Raw genomic sequence first — 19,996 nt, 5'->3', positions numbered from 1 at the left:
TTTTCCTAATATCCATCTAAACCTCCCCTGGCACAACTTGAGGCTATTTCCTCTTGTCTTATCGCTTGTTGCTTGGGAGAAAAGAGACTGACGCCTCACCTCACTACAACCTCCTCTTTTCTCCAAGCTAAACAACCCCAGTTCCCTCAGCCTCTCCTCATCAGACTTGTTCTCTAGACCCTTCACCAGCTTCATTGTCCTTCTCTGGACTCACTCCAGCACCTCAACGTCTTTCTTGTAGTGAGGAGCCCAAAACTGGACACAGTATTTGAGGTGCGGCGTCACCAGTGCTGACTACAGAGGGATGATCACTTCCCTACTCCTGCTGGCCACAGTATTCCTGATACAGGCCAGGATGCTGTTGGCCGCCTTGGCCACCTGGGCCCACTGCTAGCTCATACTCAGCTGGCTGTTGACCAACCCCCCCAGGTCCTTTTCTGCTGGGCAGCTTTCCAGCCACTCTTGCCCAAGCCTTCAGTTAATTTAAAGTTCTTTTGCCTGGAAGTGTGTTTGGGTGGTCAAGTTCTCTATGTGTATGTGCAAATTGAGTCTTCTGGATGAGACTGAGAGTTTCAGCATAATGCAGATTTTCTGTGTCTATCAGTTTTTTGTGTGTGCTTTAGGTGGCTGTCAAGAAGAGAGGGCTTGCCTGAAGCACTCAAAGCTGTGCTTACAAAGCTATTGTGCATGGAATAGGTTTTTTTAGGAATGGTTGAAGACACAACAATCTTACCCTTTGCCATTCATAACAGGAAAAGAGGGAGAATAGCAACAAGTCTCGTGGTGAATTTATATAAGTTACCTGTGTATGGTATGAATTAACCGTCATATTGAGATAGATGGCTTTATGACAAAGACAGAGGTGATAAGTGACTTTTACAAATTTCTTGAAGATCAGCATTAAGAATGTCTGGGTTTTTAGCAGTCAGCACATGGATGTTATTTTGCATAACATAATCCTAGCCTGCTTCTGTGCTCCTTTCAGGTGTGGAATGTATGAAATGCCAGATTTCTCGTTTAACTTGTGTTTTGATCTCTCCAAGGGAGCGGGAAAGGGAGAGGCATAGGCACCGTGACAGCAGAAGATCACCATCGCCAGAAAGATCCTACAAAAAAGATTACAAGAGGACAGGAAGGTAAGGAAAGTTATGTTTCGTCTCTTGTGTATTTGAGGCTCTGTGCATCCATGCATGTGAGTGTTTGTATATGTATGTGTGCATACGTGCCTGGTGTCACAACTTGTGTTGTTCAGAGGAGTGCCAGAGTTAGAGTAACACAAGCAGTGTTACTTCTGTATAATCCTTCTAATAAAACCCTTATTGTTTATTCATGCAAATAGTTTGTGGGCTATGTATTAAAACTTCTTTATATTATAACTTCTAGTTGTGAGTGCTGTGACTTTCAGTTTTTAATGATGAGTTCCAACTTTGAAACGAAATTAAAAGAAAGTCATCTAGAATGCAAGTAGGCATTTTATTCTAAAATAGCATTTTTTTCATTCTAATTTTTGAATAAGGTTTAAAATACAAAAGCACTTTCAATTTTAAGTCATTTTTTTTATAGTAGATCAGAATTATGAAGTGCTCTTTACTTTTTACATTGCAAGCTAAAAGCAGGATAAGGCAATTGGATTTTGCTGTAATTTATACGATAGAATGATGTAGATATGAAGCAAACCATTTGTTTTTCATTTTAAAACTGTCACTGTTAAAATAATGAAGGGAATTGCTTTTGTTTACTTTCTTCCACTAAGCCGGTCTCCAAGCAGAGAGAGAAAGAGACCCCGATGGGAGGAGGACAGAGAAAGGTGGTCTGAGAACCAGAGCTCCAGCAAAGAGAAAAACTATACTGCTATCAAAGACAAAGAATCAGAGGAGAATGCATCTGAAAAAAATGAAGAGGAAGATGAGGAATTACTTAAGCCAGTCTGGGTTCGCTGTACACATTCTGAAAGCTATTATTCCAATGACCCTATGGATCAAGTGGTATGTTTGTGTGAGAGATCTCTAACTGTACACAGTCATTTATTGATTATTTGATTACTTGATTAATATGAACCCTTCAGCAACATCATGTTTTGTGTCATTTAATCCTTTTCTCCTCCCAACCATCTCAGTCTTTTAACTCTGTTATATTTATTTTTATCAGTTTCTTCTGCCTGTTTTCATTCAGATTAGTGGTACATGGAAGAGGGGTGCTTTTTTGTCTTCAGGAGAGAAGGGTGGGGTTTTTTCCATTATACCTGTATTTGAGCAAAGATGTCTCAAGTGCCATATATTCCTGCAACTGTGGAGAAATTTTGTACAGAAGTAGGAAGTCAGGATTCTTTGTACTTGACCCTAACACTTGCTGGTGGAGTAGTGGTAGAGGAAGGGAGGTTTCTGGTTTTTGTGTTTGGTTTGTTGTGGTTTTTTTTTTGAGAGTGACATGAGAGTGAATTCATGTTAATTGAAAGCAGGCAACAAAGTGAGCTGAGCTTTGTGTTTTGTGTGTGTGATAAAATCCTTTTCAATTGCAAAATACTTTTACAGGTCTCTTATTTCTTCTAAACCTGTTAAAAATCAATGCTGAGCTGTACTAAATACACTTAGCCATAGTTCTGCTTCGTTAGGCCAAAGGTTTGATGATAATGCACCAGCAAACAAAGTAATTTCTCTGCTAATTCACCTGGTGGAACAATGTAATGATATGCTACAGCCTTAACAAGTATTTCCGTGTTTTGTTGAACTACACTGAGATCTGTCTTTTCCCCCTCTTGCATTTAATTGTGGAATGCTGTTACATGTTGTGTTCATGTACTATGTCAACACTGTCTTTTTTGTTGTTTTCTGTTCTTTAATTAAAAGGGGGACTCTACTGTGGTAGGAACAAGCAAGCTCCGAGATCTGTATGAAAAGTTTGATGAGGAGTTAGGAAAGCGACAGGCAAAGGCCAAAGCAGCCAGGCCACCATGGGAGCCACCAAAGACCAAACTGGATGAAGATTTAGGTAGGCAGAAACGATGACTGAAATGGAATAATCTGTAATTAACCTGGTTTTGACAGTCGTGTGTATTTAATAATGTTGGTAGGGTAATCCGTGTTTTTTAAATCTTTCCTTTGTATTGCATATTCATGGGGGTTTTACTGTTGCATTTGACTGAAGTAGAGCTGGATTGTTTACCTGGAAAGTCTAAGGGAAAATAGAGAGTATCCAGCGCTGCCTTATGCTAAAGTCTCTTCCGTGGCATGAAAGCACACTGAATATGATCAGATAGGCCAAAGCATGATGCAAAGAGGCTTTGAGGAGCTCCTGGTCTTATATTTCTAAAAAGGAAGCAAGAGTATTGGTGATAAAATCATATGGCTGCTTGTTACAGCACTGAGTTCATCTTTCTTCTGGATTTTATTTTGGTTGTGCAATTCTGCTTGCTATAATCTTATGTAGAAGCGTCAGTTTTCAAAACATAGTTTATCTCCATTGTCATGCACCACCCATGTGGATCTTCTTGCTGTAAAGTAAGTCTGCTAGCTGTATCAGTTATTGGGGAAATACTGGTTGAATTACCACTGTGTACTTTTTTGATAGCAATTTGTCTACTTAGAAGTCAGTGAAAACTATTTTTCTTGTTTTGTGAGAACTGTTAGCTGTTCTTTTTATACTTCCAGCATTTCAATGTTTCATAGTGTTTTTTTCAGTCAGTTTGGTTAGTTCAAGAAATTCTTAGGCATATCATATTAATTTAGATACTCTGTTGGGAATGCTTTTTAACTGATGCTTTATGTTGCCTGTTGAGCTGTTTCAGACTCTCATATCTGAGCTTAATAACTCGTTAAAAATCACGTAGGAAAATTCTGAAGTTGAAATACAGGCATATAATGACATGGTCAGTTACATGCTGGCAGTATAAAAAGATACAAAAAAGATGAAAAAAGTAAACACAAATTAAATAAAACCTGAATTCACTTATATAAAGGAGACACCTTTTTTATGTTTCTTTGAACAGTGGATTTGTGCATATTTAAACTTACTCAAGAATTGCTAGCAAAGTTGACTGTCGGGTCTTTCAGGAGGTATATTTTCACGTGGATGTAGTGAGGACAAAACGGCTACATTCAACATACCTGTGTAAAGCTTCACTTCTCAGATCTCTGCAGAAAGAGTTCCTTTGCTGCTCCAGGCTAAAATATGATAGGGCCAAAAGCAACTTCTCTGTGTTTTTTTTGCCACTCTTTCTGGAGGACGTGAACGCTCTGTGTCTACACTGGTCCCGTGGACTGACTTGGTGTCTGTGAGAGCTTCTCCTACAGCCATGCTTCTGTAGTGTCTAATAGTTTTGTCTTATTTTGTACTGAAGTAAATGCTGTCTCTGTTCTGCCTTATGTTAGCAATAATTGTGTATTGCAGAGAGATAGCAATGCACTCCAAGAGCACTTTTAGGTCATGAAAGACTGATTTCACTACATGAAACTGAAAGTTTTATGTTGGTCCTTCAGAACTCCAGCTTACTCTCGCAGGTCCCACGCTCATTTTGCACCTAAAATTAGACTTATACAACTAAGTAATGTTTGTCAGAGAACTTTTAAAACTCGAGTGTTTGTGAATATTTGTAGGAACGTAGGTGTATGCACATTTAGACAAAACTTGATTTCAACTGAGCATATATGACCTATGTAAATAATAAACCATATGTCCCAAGGACATATTTTAATAACATGTTGTGCTGAATTATGGATTGTATAAAAATACAGCTTGATTTTAAAAAAAAGGAAGCATATTTTACTAGCAATAGTCTCTTATTTTTTTCTCTCTCCCCCTTTTTCTTTTAAATAAGGGGAGTCTTGTATTCAATAAATACACATATTCTAAACCCTGGTTTCAGAGTATTTCAAAGCACTGGCAGCATAGTAATATGTTTTCTCTTAAGTCAAAACTTAGAAATGGAAGAAATACTGCATCCCTCCTTCCAAGAATAATAAACCGTACTTGCATCGTGGTATGAATATATATCCTTGGGTATGAAGGCATTTATTTAAATTGGAGATGAGGAGATCTGTGGAAATGAGTGACATTACATACATAAGAAAGGGAGTCGCTTGTAAGTACCACAGGAGGTTAGAGATATGTGAGATCGGGCTCTGAGTTTTTTGTCTTGGGTTTTTTTAGGTTTTCTTTTCTTATTAAGTCCAGACACTTATTAACATCACTTTGACAACACCATGAAGGAGACATTTTAACAAGTCTAAGACCATCTTGTGTTTGTTTTTTTTCCCTTTAGCATTGTTCTCCCCTCTGGTACATTAGAAAAATTGCTTCAGTTAATATAAAGAAAAATGTCTTAAAAAAAATAGTAAGGAGGAAAACTCACAGAACAGGGCTTCCAAGAAACTTATGACTGGATTCACTCAGCTAGTAGCTCCAGGTTTTCTTCTTGTCTGTGGTTTCTAATATGTGATAATAGATTTATTAGAAATAATTGATTTTGAAAAATTAGTCTAACAGTACATGTTCTACAGTAATTCTATACATATATGCCATTTTGAAACTCTTGAATAGACAATATCCTGCTGCAGACAGGAGCTTTTTTTGGTAAAATGAAACTAAACATAAGCACTTTGCTTATAGCAAGCAGAATTAACTTCTAAACAACGAGGTTTTGTTTCGCTCATGCTAGTGACTTTATGTGTCTTCTTTCTCTTTTCTCTCTCTTTTTCTTTTTTTTTTAACTTTGTAGTAATACTTGTGTTGGCTATAGCTCTATGATCTTTAAGGTTAAGTGACTGAAATTGTTGTTCTACATCTGGGCAGTGGTGCTCCTGGACAGCCAAACAGCAATCTTTCATGCATGCAAACAGGTGCAGTTGTTGTAGGCATTTAGTATCCTTAGCATTTGCTGTCATTTTTAATTAAAAATGCAGTTGCTGTCCCTCTTTTCAATAGTGTGAACGTCATGTACAACTTTATTAACTTTCAGTGTGCCACAGATAGCTATGTCATGTTAGAGAATGCATTGCTATTGGAGAGGAGAGTGTGTGGAAGTGTTTTACAGCTGTTTTTATTTTTCCTGTGTGAATCAGAGAGCTCCAGTGACTCGGACTGTGACTCTGAAGATGACAGCAGCTGCTCTAGCAGTTCGGATTCAGAAGTTTTTGACGTCATTGCAGAAATCAAGCGTAAAAAAGCACACCCTGATCGTCTCCATGAAGAACTGTGGTACAATGATCCAGGACAGGTACAGTGAGACGAAAAAGTACTGTGTATCTGAAAGTCATTCTCCCCTGTAGACCTAAAATTCTGTGGTGTTGTCAAACATGCTGAGTAACGTCTGTTTCTATACGCATTTTTTACCCCCCTTTTCTCTCTCATCTTCTTCAAAGCACTTCATTTCTGATTTCAAGAGTGTGGTTCCAGCTCAGGAATTCTGGGATTTATTCAGCTGGAATCACGTCTGACAGTGTTAATAAAATCTGAATTGCTAACGGTGTACTAATGTCCTCATAGCCCTGAGATAAAGGTACACAGATGAATTCTGGGATGGAGAAAAGGCAGTGTGTTTACCTTGTTTACAAATTTTTCACCTAAAAGCTCTCAGCTCGTAATGATAAATAATGTTTTAAATATGCAGTTAATGCTCCTAATTTCTTGTCTAATGTTTTTTTTGTAATTGCATGGAGATTATAATTCTCATTAAATGTAATTGCTGAGCTCATGAAGTGTTGTTTTGAATGTATACATTGCACAGAAGACTAGGTTTTGTTTGCAAATTTGCCATCTTCATCTTTCTTACTTAAATATTTTACAGTCTATTCTAACTCATTGTCAAATGGCACCTCAGTAAATTTATTTTCCTGGCACTTTGTGTGATACATGAGGTTAGCATGCAACAAATCATAATGCCAAGAGATACTGCAATGCTTATTGCCACTGTGGTAATTCAAAGGTCTGTTGAATATTCTATTACAGACTCATGTTTATGCTTCTAGTTAAAAATAAATAAATAATGTGACTGAGCATAGATAGCTGGTTTTATTTGTATGGAAAACAAAATTAGAAAACTGTTTAGATATTTAACTGAAAAAGATTGTGTAGCTCTTGGGCACACTTCAAAGTAATGTTCCAGGCCAGAATATTAGCTAAATAAAAAGAAGTGCAATAACTGCTCGATGAATAGATTCAGGAATGTGTGGTTTATGAGTTTCCTGCTGAAAAACTTTCTTTCCCAAAAACTTTCTTGAGACTGACTCTTCGTCTTTCTTGAAGGGATGAAATCAGATCATGGTGAGCTTGTCAGTGCTGCACTACTTCTGAGTAGATTTTATTTGAAAATGTTTGAAGTTTTCTTAGGTATTTATTTGGTGTGCCAAAGTGCTTTCTAACTGCCACTACGTAAACCAGGAATGATTGCCATGCACACTGGCACATACAAGCACACTGTGATACAGAACTAGATTTTTAGGATGGATCTTTCCAACCCTTCAGTCTGAGCAGTGTGTTTGTTACTTTGGATAATCTCCAGAGGTGCTGGCATTTGCCAGAAAATAAATTGTTAAAGCCAGTGCCACCGCAGTAGCCTTCTGCTTAAAAGGCCTGCTTGTTTGTGTTGCCCTGTGGGTCAGAGAAAGTTAGAAGCCATTGCCTTAGTTTATATAAAATTGTGATCTTTCAACATCATTTTCTCATCACTTCGTGATTGCTCTTCTGCATTTTTTTCCATGAGCTGTGTCATTAGGGACAAGATAGGTAGGTATGTATCTATCTGACTTGCTTCTCAAGTCTTGGGCTTTACAGGTACCTCTCCCTCAGTTTTGGTCTGTGCGTTTAGTGTAACAGAGGCAGTGTTAGTGCTTATTTTTGGGGGAGTGATGAGCAATTTGCTTTTGAGTGCATTTTTTAACTCTCTTCTGTTTTATGGCTGTATAAGCCAGTGAGGAAGTATGCTTTTACCTATAAGCATGATTCAATTTCATTGACCCTCTACTTTCCTCAAGGGTCTCAGAGTGTGGAAAAAAAATGCATGAACAAAAAGTTGTCACGTCACTCTGCTGTTAAGATTGCAGGACTTTAGAGTTTGGTTTTTTTTGAGTGTAAATGTTTCAGTTCTTGGATTCAAACTTTGAAAAACTCTATTAAAGCCTGGGTTTGGGAACTTCATTTGTTTCTCTGGTTTGCTTCTGGGTTTGTTTTTTTGCTGGATTTCTGCAATAGGCATGATGTTAAGAGCAGAAAGCTTTAGGGTATTGTGGTAATTGATAGCCTGCATTGAACTTGGTCTCAGAAGTGAAAAGAAAGATACTAGTTTTATACTGTGTGCAGTGGCCCTTTTTGATATAGCTACTTGATGCACCCATACAGAATACTGAAGTGGGTATTTTTTTCCCCATCCTCTTTTTTACTGATCTGTTTGGAAGATGCAATTGAAGTCTTCCCATTACTTCTTTAAAGTAACAAGTAAAATCTTCAAATGGTCTGCTTTGCATACTTCTGGTGATAGCCTTGCCGTGGTGCAGAGGGGTTAATCAAGGACGGGATTTCAGTCAGTGAACTGCATGGAACTGTTTGAATGTGGAGATTTCAGCATGTAAATATTTGTGGATGTTCAGGACCTGAATCTAATTTTAGGCAGAAAGTGTTCTATTTGTATGTGTAAGAAATGGAAAAGATGTATATGATAGTAGAATGGTATGATTCTGCTGAGAGCATTTTTCCATCTTATGCTTCTGAAACAGTGATGAAGTTCTAATGCTATTGTGCAGTTTTCTTACATTAGTCTATACTGTTTTCGGTTTTATTGGCTTACAAACATCCACTTAATCTAAGCATGACAGGCTTTTAAAAGCATCAGCGCTCCGGGCATTAAAACCAACATACTTTTCCAAAAAAACATTTTTCAGTAAAAACAGACTCCTGTTTTGTTTTTGACAGATGAATGATGGACCTTTGTGCAAGTGCAGTGCTAAAGCACGACGAACAGGAATAAGACATGGCATTTATCCTGGTGAAGAGGTAACTAATTCTAAGAATGGCAATTATGAATACAAACCTCATGCTGGAAACTCATACTTGGGTTGATTTGAGTTTTTTTTTTCCACGATTTACAGGCTTAGTAAAACCTCCTGTGCAACTTTAGATCACTTAGTTGTGTAACCTCTTATTTAAAATGCAATACCAGTAATGAAATCCACCTGAAAACTATGGAAAATTTTGCTTGTATTTCTGTAGTTCTAGGGTTTTTTTTTGAAAAGAAGTTTCTGAAGCACAATTACATTAATAAAAAAAAAACTTATGGTCAAAGATCTACCATCTTCAAGTGAATGAGTGTGTTTCAAGGGCCTTCTTTGTGAAGGGATTGTTTTAAAAGTAAATGAAGTAGTAATTCTGCTGCTGACAGGAGCAGGAAGCTTGTCAGGATGTGTTCTTGCCTTAGCGCTAGAGCATGTCTTTACTGTGCACAGTGCTGTCTGCACACTGTCAAACAGTTTAAGTTCTTTATGAATAAGTGATTAGAAAAAATGACTCCATCAGCTTCCTGAAACACATTTTATAAACACATTTTTAAAAAAAAAAAAATTATTGAAATAGCGTTTGGTTATTTTTCCTTAAAAATATTCATTTTTACATAGCATGCTTTGTGATCAGTGTTTTCTGGAAAGAAAAACAGTGTTTGGACCACTTAAACTTTTTTATTCTAAAAGCTGTTGTTCTTGTGAAAGAATTTGAGAACACTAATGTGTAGGTTTTACAGTTTACCTTTGTATTTTTTCTTAAAGAATTTCATTTTTCAATATGTCTTTTTACATATATTTACTGAAACATTCATTTGTTTCTCTGCAGTTAAGGATTTGTGAATGTTTCTGTGTATTACTCCATTTCAGAAAAATGGCTTTGGTCTTACTATAAATTGCCTCGGTTCAGGGTCAGTTCCTCCCCACATTGTCTCTGGTGTTTTTCTTTCAGAGAAGGAGGGAGGAAAATTTTAGCAGGAGAAAACTGTTATGTAAAACCTGCCACATGCAGGCAGCTGCTCTCTGGAGCAAGGCCAGCTGGGAATTTGTAGTTTCAGAAAACCTCCTAGGATATACTAGTTTTTACAGTGTCCCATAGCTAAAACTGCCTAGCTTTAAACTGGCTGGTTTGTAACCGTCTTGGTGCAGCAGCGAGAAGCTCAATTGGGGGCTGAACATCCAGAGTAACTACCCTACTTATTGGATGGGTTTTGCAAAGTGCAGAGAGCTGCGTAGGTGTGTGGCTGTCCTGTCATCGCCATCAGGCCAGCTTTTGTAATGTTGTTTAGAGTATCCTGCTCACTGGAGTGATTTACTTTTTTTCCACCACGCAGACAGATGTATTCTGAACAGGCTGGTGGCAGCCTCTGAACTGCAGCAAATTGGATGTAGGGCATGCGAGAAACTGGTTTTGTCTGATTGCTGAGGATTTTTAGGTCCTTAAAGTGGACTGCTTCAGAACAAACTGGAAGAAAGCATGAATCCCAGGAATTTCGTGTTGCGTTTGGGGCGCACGGAGGCATGGCTGCCTTTGGACCTTGCAGGCAGGTGTTAGAACCTGGCAGACAGAGCAGGGTTACCAGAGCTGCCTCTTGGTGATACACTAATCCTTTCTCTTCAGGCCCCAGATTTGCCCCATGCAGATGAGCTGATAGCTGTCTATCTTGATAACATACTTCGAGATCTTCTCATGTGAGGTCCAGGTTGCTTTTCATAAGCTTTTAAAAATCGGTTTCCTGAAATGAATTTATATAAAAGAGGAAAGTAGTTTGGCACGTAAACAACTAACTACTGTGTATAAGAAAGATGGAGAGGCAAATGGAAAATGACAAAATTACAGCAATGTTTTTCACCTTTTTTTCCTTTTGAATAGCTTTAAAAATATCTCTGAAAGTGAAAATGTAGATAAGTCCCCACTTTCCCTCTTCCCAGAATGCTTAATTATGACTACCTGCTTTTATTTAATTTTTCCTAGTGCATGTTTCATGGCTATTAGAAATGCTTTATTCTCTCTTTTAATCTAAATTTGCCTTGACTCTACACATAATTCTACTTATCTTTTTCTTTAAGCCCATTAAACCATGTCGCCCCATGACCAACAATGCTGGAAGACTATACCACTATCGAATTACTGTGTCGCCTCCCACAAACTTCTTAGTAAGTACTTTATAAATAATTCTAACTAGGGCTCTAATTTTTTTTTTTCAGTGATAGAAGTAGTACTGCTTCTTGCTTACTCCTTGGTGGTTTTGTTTGCTTTTTTTAGACAGACAGACCTACTGTTATTGAGTATGATGACCATGAGTATATCTTTGAAGGGTTCTCAATGTTTGCACATGCCCCACTAACAAATGTAAGTATGTTAATTGCTACGTAACATGGGATTTGTTTGGAGGGCAAGCTGTTTCTCCCTGAAGTAGAACTTCTGTAAAACAATGGTACATGTATGTTACAAACATCTTGCCGGCACTGGGGACATGGGAAAGACATTGGTGCTAATGAGTCTCAGGTTTTGTCCTGACTAATTGTGGTAAGTATTATCTTCAAACTGACTGAGACTGTGGTGTGCATGAAAGTAATGTTTTTACATGTTTCACAGTTTGGAAGTGAAATAAACCATGGAATAAATTGTTAAAACTGTTAGTTGGATTTAAATTGGATGAGGAGGTTTGTTAAGTTGAAAAAGTTTAAAAAACAGCAACAACAATAAAAAAAGATTTTCCCTTTACTAAGTGACAAATGGACTTTTTTCAGAGACCCACTCTAAACGGATTTCTCTCTTCTAAAAACTTACCCAGATGTATCCGCTACTTTCTAACATCTGTTCAGCTTCTTCAGGAACTAGGCACATTATAATTAATTAAAAATTATTAAATTATTTATTTATAATTAATTATTAAAAGTTGTAGACAATATTAAAGACAATTTTATATTTTGAAAGCAAATATAACAAGAAAAGGACACGATTGGTACCTGACTGCACTGCTTTTCCAGTAAAAGCTGTTAGCCATATCTGAATGAAAAATACTCAAATACTTAATTGCCGTACATTTGAAGATTTTCTTGTTATCTTGATATTTCAAGAACTGTTTTTGCAAATGCTGTAGGGTTTGTTTGTTTCCTTGATTTTGTACCTATTACTAGCTACACCACCAGTACCAAAACCCAGTATAAGAATGGTTATCGGTACAGGACTGGGATGTAAGAATACTAGAGCTGAGAGGCACTGAGAAGAAAGCATTTTTTTTTGCTTTGACAGTTTGCTTGCATACTATATATGACATCACATTACTTTTGGCAAATAGGGGAAGGGACTGTATTGTGGATGAGAAGTCAGTAAGAGAGTAGAGTTCAGCCCGTGGGGTTGCAGTGTGAAGCGCTCCTGCCAGGTGGCGTTAACTCAGCCTTGGGATTCAAGGCAAATTTGTCCTAAGGCTTTACATTTTCACTTTGCAAATGAGCAAAATCAACAGTTTTGTTTTACTCCCATTATAAGGGTAAAAAGACTACTTTATCTTTAGTTTTTGTGTGTACTGCATGACAGGAAGGGAGAGAGTTATGGAAATCTTTAATGTACAGAGAACAAGGAAAACTCTTCTTGTCTGACATGAGTAGTTAGTGAAGACATTGAGCTTACTCTTACTGTAAAGTGCATGTGTGTTTTTCTCATTCCAGATAGGGGAAGTGATCAGCAGCAAGTGATTACTTTTTTACAGAGTTGCATACAAAGCAACACTGTATTGTCAGTTCCTGTTACTAGCAGGTATAAAGCCCTTCGGAAGGAGTTTCTTGCTGTCTTGAGGCAATTTTTGGCAACATATAAACTGCAATTTGAGAGACATTTTGGAACGTATTTGATAAAACTGATGTAGCAAAGGGTAGCAAAAATAGAGATCTCAGCACCAACGTCTTTGAATGAACCAAATTTCTGTAACTTGAAGTCTTAGCTTTGCACACTGTTAGAATTCTTACAACTGTTATTACTATTACTCAGTAATAAATGAGCCAGTCAGATATTAGGAAAAATGGTTAGTACAGTCATAAAAGAAATTATCATCTTCTTAATATAACTACGAAAACAATTTTATAGTACCAACCACGTGTTCCTTTGCTATGTATTTGCTTGTTTATGTGGAACTCTAATTCATGGAGATTTTGGTCATGGTCACTTCTCTAAAGCATTCATTTTAAAGCAAAGAAAAATACCCCAGGTTACTGAGTTTCTGAACTGGAATATCCTCTGCTGGTTGAACTTACATGTTAGAAAGTAAGCAAACACTCCTGTATTTTTATTTTGTTTTAAAAAAAGCCCCGCTAATTTATATGTCACAGGGTTTCCTCTCCTCAGATTCGAAATGGGACATTTGACTTCCAAGGTTTTTTAATTTTGTATTCACATTTAAAATTATATCAAATTGTAGGAAATGCAATTTTTTGTTTGGTCTTTTGGTGTAGCTCCTTAGTTTATCATGCAGATATCAACAGATTTTTGTAGACAAAATAGTCAAATGTTTGACAGTAAGCTGCAAGAAGGTGCAAGCAGAATATTGCACCTCTGCTAAGTCCATTGTTAAGTCCACCTCAGCACCATTCAGGTATTGATTTTTATGCTTATCAGCGCAAAATAACCTTGGGTTGCCTCACTTTCACAGACTGTTGAATTTTTCTAAGATGCATTAGTGCTTGCAAGGCCAGTGAATAGTAAAACTTACTAAAAGCTGCAGATGTGTAGGGTAGGATTAGGCATTTCTGTAGTCTTTTAGAAATTTAGCATTTTTGCTATAGAAGATCCCATTTAAAAAACAAACACCTTCAAAAGTCCATGAGCGCAAACGTAGGAACCTTTTTTCAAAGGTGAAAAAAAGGAATTATACATTTGTCTTACTAGTTAGTTGAGTGAAGTTCTGAGAATATGGATTGGATGAAATTAGTATAAAAATATAAATTTATATCCTGAAGTTCTTATATTGTGTTGCTATGACTTAAAGCCATATTTTAAGACAGTATAGGTAGCAGAATTGGCAGAGTGCTAAAACCACCTTGCCTTCAGGTCACTATCAATCTGACATGGTGTGTCAATAAATTCACTTCCAAATATACAAGTGAGAGAAGATAGTGCTTTACTGAGTCTTGAGTTTCCTTCTAAGCAAAATTTTGTCTCCAGTAGATGGCATTATTTAATCTTCCTTTACCATCCCTCCTATCAGCCCTGTGTTATTACAGAGGTGGAGGTTAGAACCATTACTTTTCTTGCACATGCTCATGTTCCTGTCTTTGTATGATCCCCAGAAGCAGCTGTTTTAGTAAGTGCCCTTTTCAGCAGACAGTAATACATTTGCATACAAACTTGCATTAACTATACGTTTGATGTTGTATAATTTTTCATGCTGAATTTCTATTTTCCTTCCAGATTCCTCTATGTAAAGTAATCAGATTTAACATTGACTATACAATTCATTTTATTGAGGAGATGATGCCTGAGGTAAGAAGGATAATTAGTCAAAAAGTCATGTGGGTTATGTGTTGTTGATATGCTTAATGGATTAAACTCTTTAGAATCCCGTCTTGTGAAATCTCTCGGAGACAGGCTGTGTTCTGAACAAATGGCTGAAAAGGAACTTGCACTTACAGGTACTAGCATAAATCCATCTACCTAGGCTATCATATATTAAAATCAAATAGTAAGAAGTGCTTATATCCATAGCTTCTTTTCATTTTAAGTTATATACAATATATGTCAGGTACTCTTATCTGTAAGCTGATTTAGGCATTATCCTCCTTTTATGGATGACAAAAGTAAGGCATATGGAGGTGCTGGTTTGCCAGGGCCACATAAGTCATTGGCAGAGCTGAAACTTAATCATGAGTTTGAAGCTCTGAAGATTGCTTATCAGTACTTAATATAAGCTGTTGCCAAAACAAATTTCCGGTGGATACAAACAAAGCACATTCAGTTCATAATATTTTTTTTTTTTTTTATTACAAATTAATCCCTGGTGAAACCAGTTTGTGAAGTAAATTGCTGCAGTGGAGCAGCATGTGTAGGTACAGAAACACCCCTGCATATTAACTACTAAGATAGGATCAGTGCTTAATTTAGTCACATATATTTACATTTTCCTTTCTAGTTATCTCTCTTTTTGGTGCTCAACAGCATCTAAATATATGCAAGAGCTCTGAAATTCCTCAGCAAGATTAATGTGATCAAAGCAATTAATTTCTTTGTTACTGAATCTGCTATGTTGTCTCCAAATCTTGCTCTAAAACAACAAATGGCCACCATGCAAAACAAGGAATTTGACGTTTTTTTAGAGTCCTAGTCAATTGAACACAGCAACTGGGTAGAGGACTCTTCATAGATCATCTTTACTAGTGCATTCTTGTGAAAGAGATTGTCTTGTTGGATTTGGAATTTATGACTGGTATCATACACCTACAATTTATATCAGCCTGGCCTGATGATGTTTGTTAAGGAAGGCTTTTTAAGTTCCTTCATTTCTAAATGAAAGCTCTTAGCTTTGGAGGTGCTGCTTTGCCACTTGATGAGAAGAATCTCATTCCTTATTTTTTCTTTTTTTAATTCTCTCGTTTCCTGTTGGCTCTTGATGTCAAAATCCTCAATTTGCATTGTACTGATATGTTGCTATGGAAGTGATCATGGTATCAGAGACGGTGATTTATAAACTTTTAATATGAACATGTAGGAAAAAATGAATTATGAAAAAGATCCTTCTCAGAAATATGTCATCTGCTTAGCGTACTCAGGTGAAAGCGTTTTAGTGCATGGTGAACTAATTGTCACAGATTCATAATTTCTGCCTTTAGTGTTGATGTGGACATTGACTAAAGAGTCTTTGTTACAATGCTTTCATGACAATGCCTTGTGAAGGAGATCACTGTGTTATGTTACAGTAGATGATTACAGACATATCAATACTGTTTCCAAAGTCCAGTGTCTGGCATTTGGCAAATATGAAGACACTGTGGTTTTTCATTGTTCTATTTAAATACATGTGACTGGCATTATTTGTATTAGAGTATTATATAATTATAATTCCATATAATTTTTTCTTTCCCCAGAATTTTTGTGTGAGAGGTCTTGAGCTGTTCTCTTCATATCTATTCAAAGATATTTTGGAGCTCTATGACTGGAATCTTACAGGTAACTTTTATTTAAGGGAAAAAACTCATACAAAACCCCAATTAGTTTCAGCTTTTGTAAACAGGACTCTATTTTGTTATGTTTTAAAAGAGAGAAGTGGGGAGGGGCCTCAAGAGAACAAAGTCAAATGATTGCTTACGTGAGAGGGACAAGCTTCCACTTTGTTCTTGAAGATGATAAATATTAGAGTTCATTAGTGTGGATTATAGCAATTAAAATGCACAAACTTGGCACTGTATTCTTGCAGAGAAACTAAATTTCTTCCTTAATCCCAAACTTCTTTTTAATCAAACAGTAAATATTATAGTATGTTTAATATTCCACAGTATCGTGTGCATGGTATTTTGAAAGCCAAGGTGCCAGGTGAACTATTCTCTCTGCTTTTACAAGCTAACAAACAAGTTATTCATACAGTGTTTCTCTGCAGTCAACTTACAAAGCTATGTCATACAGCCAGCCGTAGAGGGATAACATGTCATTATAGCTGAATGTTTTTGACTCGACAAGATGAAAATGTATGTTTCTGTGAAGACTACGACAAAGTAGAATTTCAGGGATGATCCTTCCCTTGGAGTAAAAGAAAACCAGGAATATCAAAGAAATTTGATGTCAGAATTGTAGGTGTGCTTTGGTATCTTGACTTTGCCTATGGAGATGCACTCTGAACTTATTGCAGGTGAACAGAGGAGCATACAAGCTTCATACATTTCGTTTAGCCTTCTTGGGTTTGATACTAATTGTATGCTGACATCAATGTTGTCTTTTGTATCACTGGTTCTGATTGTTCTTTCTTTTTTAACACCAGGTACTTACTGGTTTTGCTTTTATTTTTATGCAAAGCTTTGGATGATGAAATAGGAAATGAAAAAACCCAAAATAGCATGATGAAAATTTCCTTGCTATCTTTGTTATTATAACCAAAAAACACCCCACTAATTGGGAGGAACTAATAAACTAGTGCTTGTGTTTGAAGGGCTTAAGTGAATTAATTATATATATTTTTTCTGTATCACTATTTTAAATAAAACTGCTGTGTTTTTGTTAGATTCTTTTTATTTTTAAGTTATTTTAACTTTCTTTGAAATTTCCATGTGAAAGTTTTCACTAGAAGTTGTTACTCTGTTCCTCTCTGCTGTGCATTTTGTTACGTTTCTCAATGAAACTTAGGCCCTATAAAATGTAATTACTATTCATTGGTTTCATCTGCAGCAGGGTTGCCTTCTTTTTTTCTTCTTTTGCAAATACATTGCTGTTCATAAATTTTCCGTATTTTTTTCGTATTTAAGGTCCTTTGCCTGAAAATGACTCTGTTTGCTGCCCCAGATTTCACTTCATGCCACGATTTGTGAGATTTCTTCCAGGTAATGTTTGTATTATGTAGCATTATGGGAAATAGATCTAAAAAACCAAAAAAAAAAAACCAACAAACCCCCCCCAAAAAAAACAAAACCCCCAAAAATAAAAGCCTACAGAAAAACTTATTGCAAGTCAAATGGTTCAGTCAGTGTAGAGATCTGGTGCTTCCATCTGAAGCTGGCAGTGCTTGCAATGTGAATGGTTTACTCAGAACTGGGATTCAGATGGGCCGGCCAAGTCCCACTTCCAGCTCTTGTCTCTGTCGTGGTGATTTTAAGCAGTGCTGGGTCATCCTTGTCCTGCCCTGCGATGGAGCTGTGGCATTTGAGGAGTGCTATTATCTAATCTCACATGTGAAACTGAATTTAATGTCCCCTTTGCTCTTCAGAATACCATGTGATTATATTAAAATTGTTGATGTACAGTTTTGAGGGTCAGCATGATTGGCACCCCTGAGCACGTGTTGTTTTGATTATTTCTTTCTTTATCTTAATGCAAGCTTAGACCTTGCAACAAAGGCTGAAAGAGACAAAAACACCATTCCAGTGCAACTCAACCCTAGCCTGCCAGCCAAGGACAAGTTTCAGTCTGGAGTGTTACACTTGTTTTGAGTGAACAGCTTATGCAGGCATTTAACACATCCTAAGATATTAGGACAGACTTTCAGTTGATATAAATGTCATGGCTCCATTGAAAATGTGTCCTGCTGAGATCCTGCCAGTGATTGCTCCAGAGGGGTTGTGTGGACAGGAGGACGCATTTCAGCTGCTGGACTGAGGGTGGAGATAAGACATGGAACAATCTTCATCAAGAGGGCAGTGGCCTGGAGGTGCTCTCTGCTCTGGGCTTTGAAACTTAGTTGGGATATTAATTATAGCTGTAGCTAAATGAGGTTTGGCTCGTTACTGTGGAGAGTACTGATGGCTAGATGACTATATTTCTAATTGTTGTTCCTTCCTGGATGCACAACACTACTCAATCAGAAGCAGAGCTCTGAGGCTTGCTAGCAAACATTGATTTGGTTCTGCTGAAGCAATTTACGAAATAAGCCATCAAGCCACATGTGGCTGATTAACTTGACCTCATCATAGAGTGACAACAAGTTTGACCTGCCTGGTTTGTGTAGCTTGAGGGTGTTTTCCTGTTAGTTTGGGGTTTTTATATTCTGATTTTTTTTTTTTTTAGTTTGGTTTAGAAGTCAGCTCTTTCTGTGTTGTTGGATTGTTTACTGATAGGAAAGATAAGTCTCTATAAGGTTTCCTGCTTCTAACACTTTATAAAAGTGTCTTTTCCCTGATATTTCTGCATATATAGTTGCTTTTTACCATCTTCATGACACATATTTTTAATCAAGTTTGCATTTTGCATTGATTATTTTTTGAGATATCCCTGGAGATTTTTAATTTCCAGAGAGTGGGAATCTTATTTCCTTCAGGTACGTTTGCGGAACACTATTTATCCATGTCTAATCAAAGAAGCAACAGATCTCCACACATCCATCAACTGTCTCTTTAAAGATAGAAATGGATTGCTGATTTCCTATCTCCTCTACTTTTCTTTCCTTCTTGTTTTTTTAACGTGGTCTGAAAATATGAGGTTTGTGATGTCAGGTTTTCTGTGTGGATTACTTAGACACAGGCTTTGGGGTAGCTCTAAGATTTGAGCTAATCATACCAGATTTACCGAGTGCCAGAGAGGCATAGCATGCAGGATACTTGCTGCATTGTATTCATTGTCATAGATTTTTATGGTGATAAATATATTAAGAGAGTAAAAGACTAGAAAAAATGTCTGAGGTCCCAAGCACTGCGTGTTCTGACCCAGGAAAGGTTAGCTGTCTAACTACTGTTTAGTACAGCTACCTATAGCAACCTGTCCCCTTCCAGTACATGGTCTTCAGTGAGTCAGGCTACGCTCTTTAAATTTTTAGAGATTGTTGGACATGGGCTACTTCTTGCGTAACAGTATAATCTAGTTGTTGACAAAAACAAAATCTTGTAAACTGAGTCCCCCTTTAATTTGAAGGAAAACTTTGCACATATAATAATCTGCCCCTATAGCTATTTAGAAGTATTTTCTGTTTCCAGTGACATTTGGGGTGTATTTTCCCCATTTAAGATTCCCTCTTGGAATTTGAATGAGGTTAATTGTTCTAAGAGGCCAAGTTATATGATTCCCTTTCATCTATTCTGTACCACAGTGCTATAATCCCAGCTGAAGTAAGAAGCTCTTGTTCCCTCGTGTGTTCTGTAGAGGACATCATCTGACGCGACACTGCTGTTGTGCAGCAGTACTGCAAGGCTTTGCCTGTGTGCCTGGGATGACATTCCTTGTGCGGTGGTGTCATCCCCCATATTGCCCTAAGACTTTACTTCTTTTTTTCTCCATGCTTTTTTTGTGTGTTTAGTGATAGAATTTACTCAGTGGCAGGACCAGATTGCTCCTTCTCCCTGGGGAAGGGAAATCAACATTTGTGCACTGTGGGGATGAAACTTGA

General features: G+C 37.1%; 1 protein-coding gene across 1 annotated transcript in view; it reads left to right on the top strand.

Annotated features, from left to right (window-relative positions):
- Positions 1-19,996, top strand: part of DROSHA (drosha ribonuclease III) — a 70,855-nt gene that overhangs the window by 5,702 nt on the left and 45,157 nt on the right. The window contains exons 3-12 of the mRNA XM_074146325.1: positions 1,044-1,136; positions 1,754-1,985; positions 2,847-2,988; positions 6,057-6,211; positions 8,902-8,982; positions 11,052-11,138; positions 11,248-11,334; positions 14,392-14,463; positions 16,062-16,143; positions 17,430-17,504. Coding sequence (XP_074002426.1) covers positions 1,044-1,136; positions 1,754-1,985; positions 2,847-2,988; positions 6,057-6,211; positions 8,902-8,982; positions 11,052-11,138; positions 11,248-11,334; positions 14,392-14,463; positions 16,062-16,143; positions 17,430-17,504 — 1,106 coding nt within the window. The remainder of the gene's footprint in view (positions 1-1,043; positions 1,137-1,753; positions 1,986-2,846; positions 2,989-6,056; positions 6,212-8,901; positions 8,983-11,051; positions 11,139-11,247; positions 11,335-14,391; positions 14,464-16,061; positions 16,144-17,429; positions 17,505-19,996) is intronic.

This window comes from Numenius arquata, chromosome 4 (assembly GCF_964106895.1).
Source record: "Numenius arquata chromosome 4, bNumArq3.hap1.1, whole genome shotgun sequence".
NCBI lineage: Eukaryota > Metazoa > Chordata > Aves > Charadriiformes > Scolopacidae > Numenius > Numenius arquata.
The sequence above is the reverse complement of the archived record's forward strand: the minus strand, read 5'-3'. Positions and strand labels throughout refer to the sequence as shown.